The 1,004-nt window shown below is 40.0% G+C and overlaps 1 protein-coding gene across 1 annotated transcript in view; it reads left to right on the top strand.

The window, feature by feature from the left end:
- Window positions 1-198: 198 nt before the first annotated feature.
- Window positions 199-1,004, top strand: part of LOC103514741 (tyrosine--tRNA ligase, mitochondrial-like) — a gene marked incomplete at its 5' end in the record, with an annotated part of 24,613 nt that continues 23,807 nt past the window's right edge. The window contains one exon of the mRNA XM_008479645.1: window positions 199-336. Within this exon, the coding sequence (XP_008477867.1) occupies window positions 199-336 (138 nt within the window). The remainder of the gene's footprint in view (window positions 337-1,004) is intronic.

Raw genomic sequence — 1,004 nt, 5'->3', positions numbered from 1 at the left:
TGCCGTGACGTCAAACTTCACGATTTACCGGTATTTTTTAAATCGATTTATCTCGGTATCTAGAAGTCGTAGAAGAAATGGAAAAATTCCGTTGGTCCTCATTTTTCCCGCTTTATGACTTTGAAACATCACCCAACTAAGCGCAACTGATCTATTATTCATAAATGTTTCTGTAACCATAGCAACATATTTCCACAGGCAACCTTGGGTGATTTTTCGGATGAGATCGGAATGACTCGGACGGAAGGTCTGATTGGTCCGCTCAGGTTTGAGGATATTAAGTTGACTTATAGTCCAGTCACTGTGGATCAGAAGAAACTCGATATTCTGGTGCATGTAGAAGAAAAAGAAAAATTCCGTTGGTCCTCATTTTTCCTGCTCTATGACTTTGAAACATCACACAAGTAAGCGCAACTGATCTATTGGAGTCAAAAATTACTTTGTGACAAATTTAATCCACAAAATTTAGTTCGAGATTGGCTGACCTGGGAATGTCCAAAAATAAAAATGTTTTGTAGGTCTGTACTGTTTAAAAGTATAAGGTTACATGAAACTGTGGACCCAGGCCGTTAGACTGTCAAGTTAGTTCATGTAGGGTAGGCGAGGGTAAATTAGACAGCTACCTTTCTATGTATCGGGCAAAGAAGGGTGTTTTGGATCGGTAGGGGTAGGGGAGTAAAGAAGGGTGGGTTGGAACGGTAGGGCTAACGGGAGACGCTAAAGCTATTCATGCTTTATTCAAACCTCACGAAACACGACATAAATATCCTGGGGGCGCTAAACCTCGCTCTCCTTGATTTAATTAGAACTTCAGATTTCTCTTTCACCATGTTTTTTTTTTTCCTTTTTCTTCTTCTTCTTCTTCTTCTTCTCCTTTCTTTTTAATAGTACTAGCTGAATTCCGTCGCTTCGCTTTGGAATCCCGCTAGTTCATCACGAGGCATGGCCAAACTTGTAGAAAAGGCATGGCCGAACTTGTAAAAAATAATAAAAAAATACGGTCG

The sequence above is a fragment of the Diaphorina citri genome, unplaced genomic scaffold (assembly GCF_000475195.1).
Source record: "Diaphorina citri unplaced genomic scaffold, Diaci psyllid genome assembly version 1.1 scaffold1214, whole genome shotgun sequence".
Lineage (NCBI taxonomy): Eukaryota > Metazoa > Arthropoda > Insecta > Hemiptera > Psyllidae > Diaphorina > Diaphorina citri.
The sequence above is the reverse complement of the archived record's forward strand: the minus strand, read 5'-3'. Positions and strand labels throughout refer to the sequence as shown.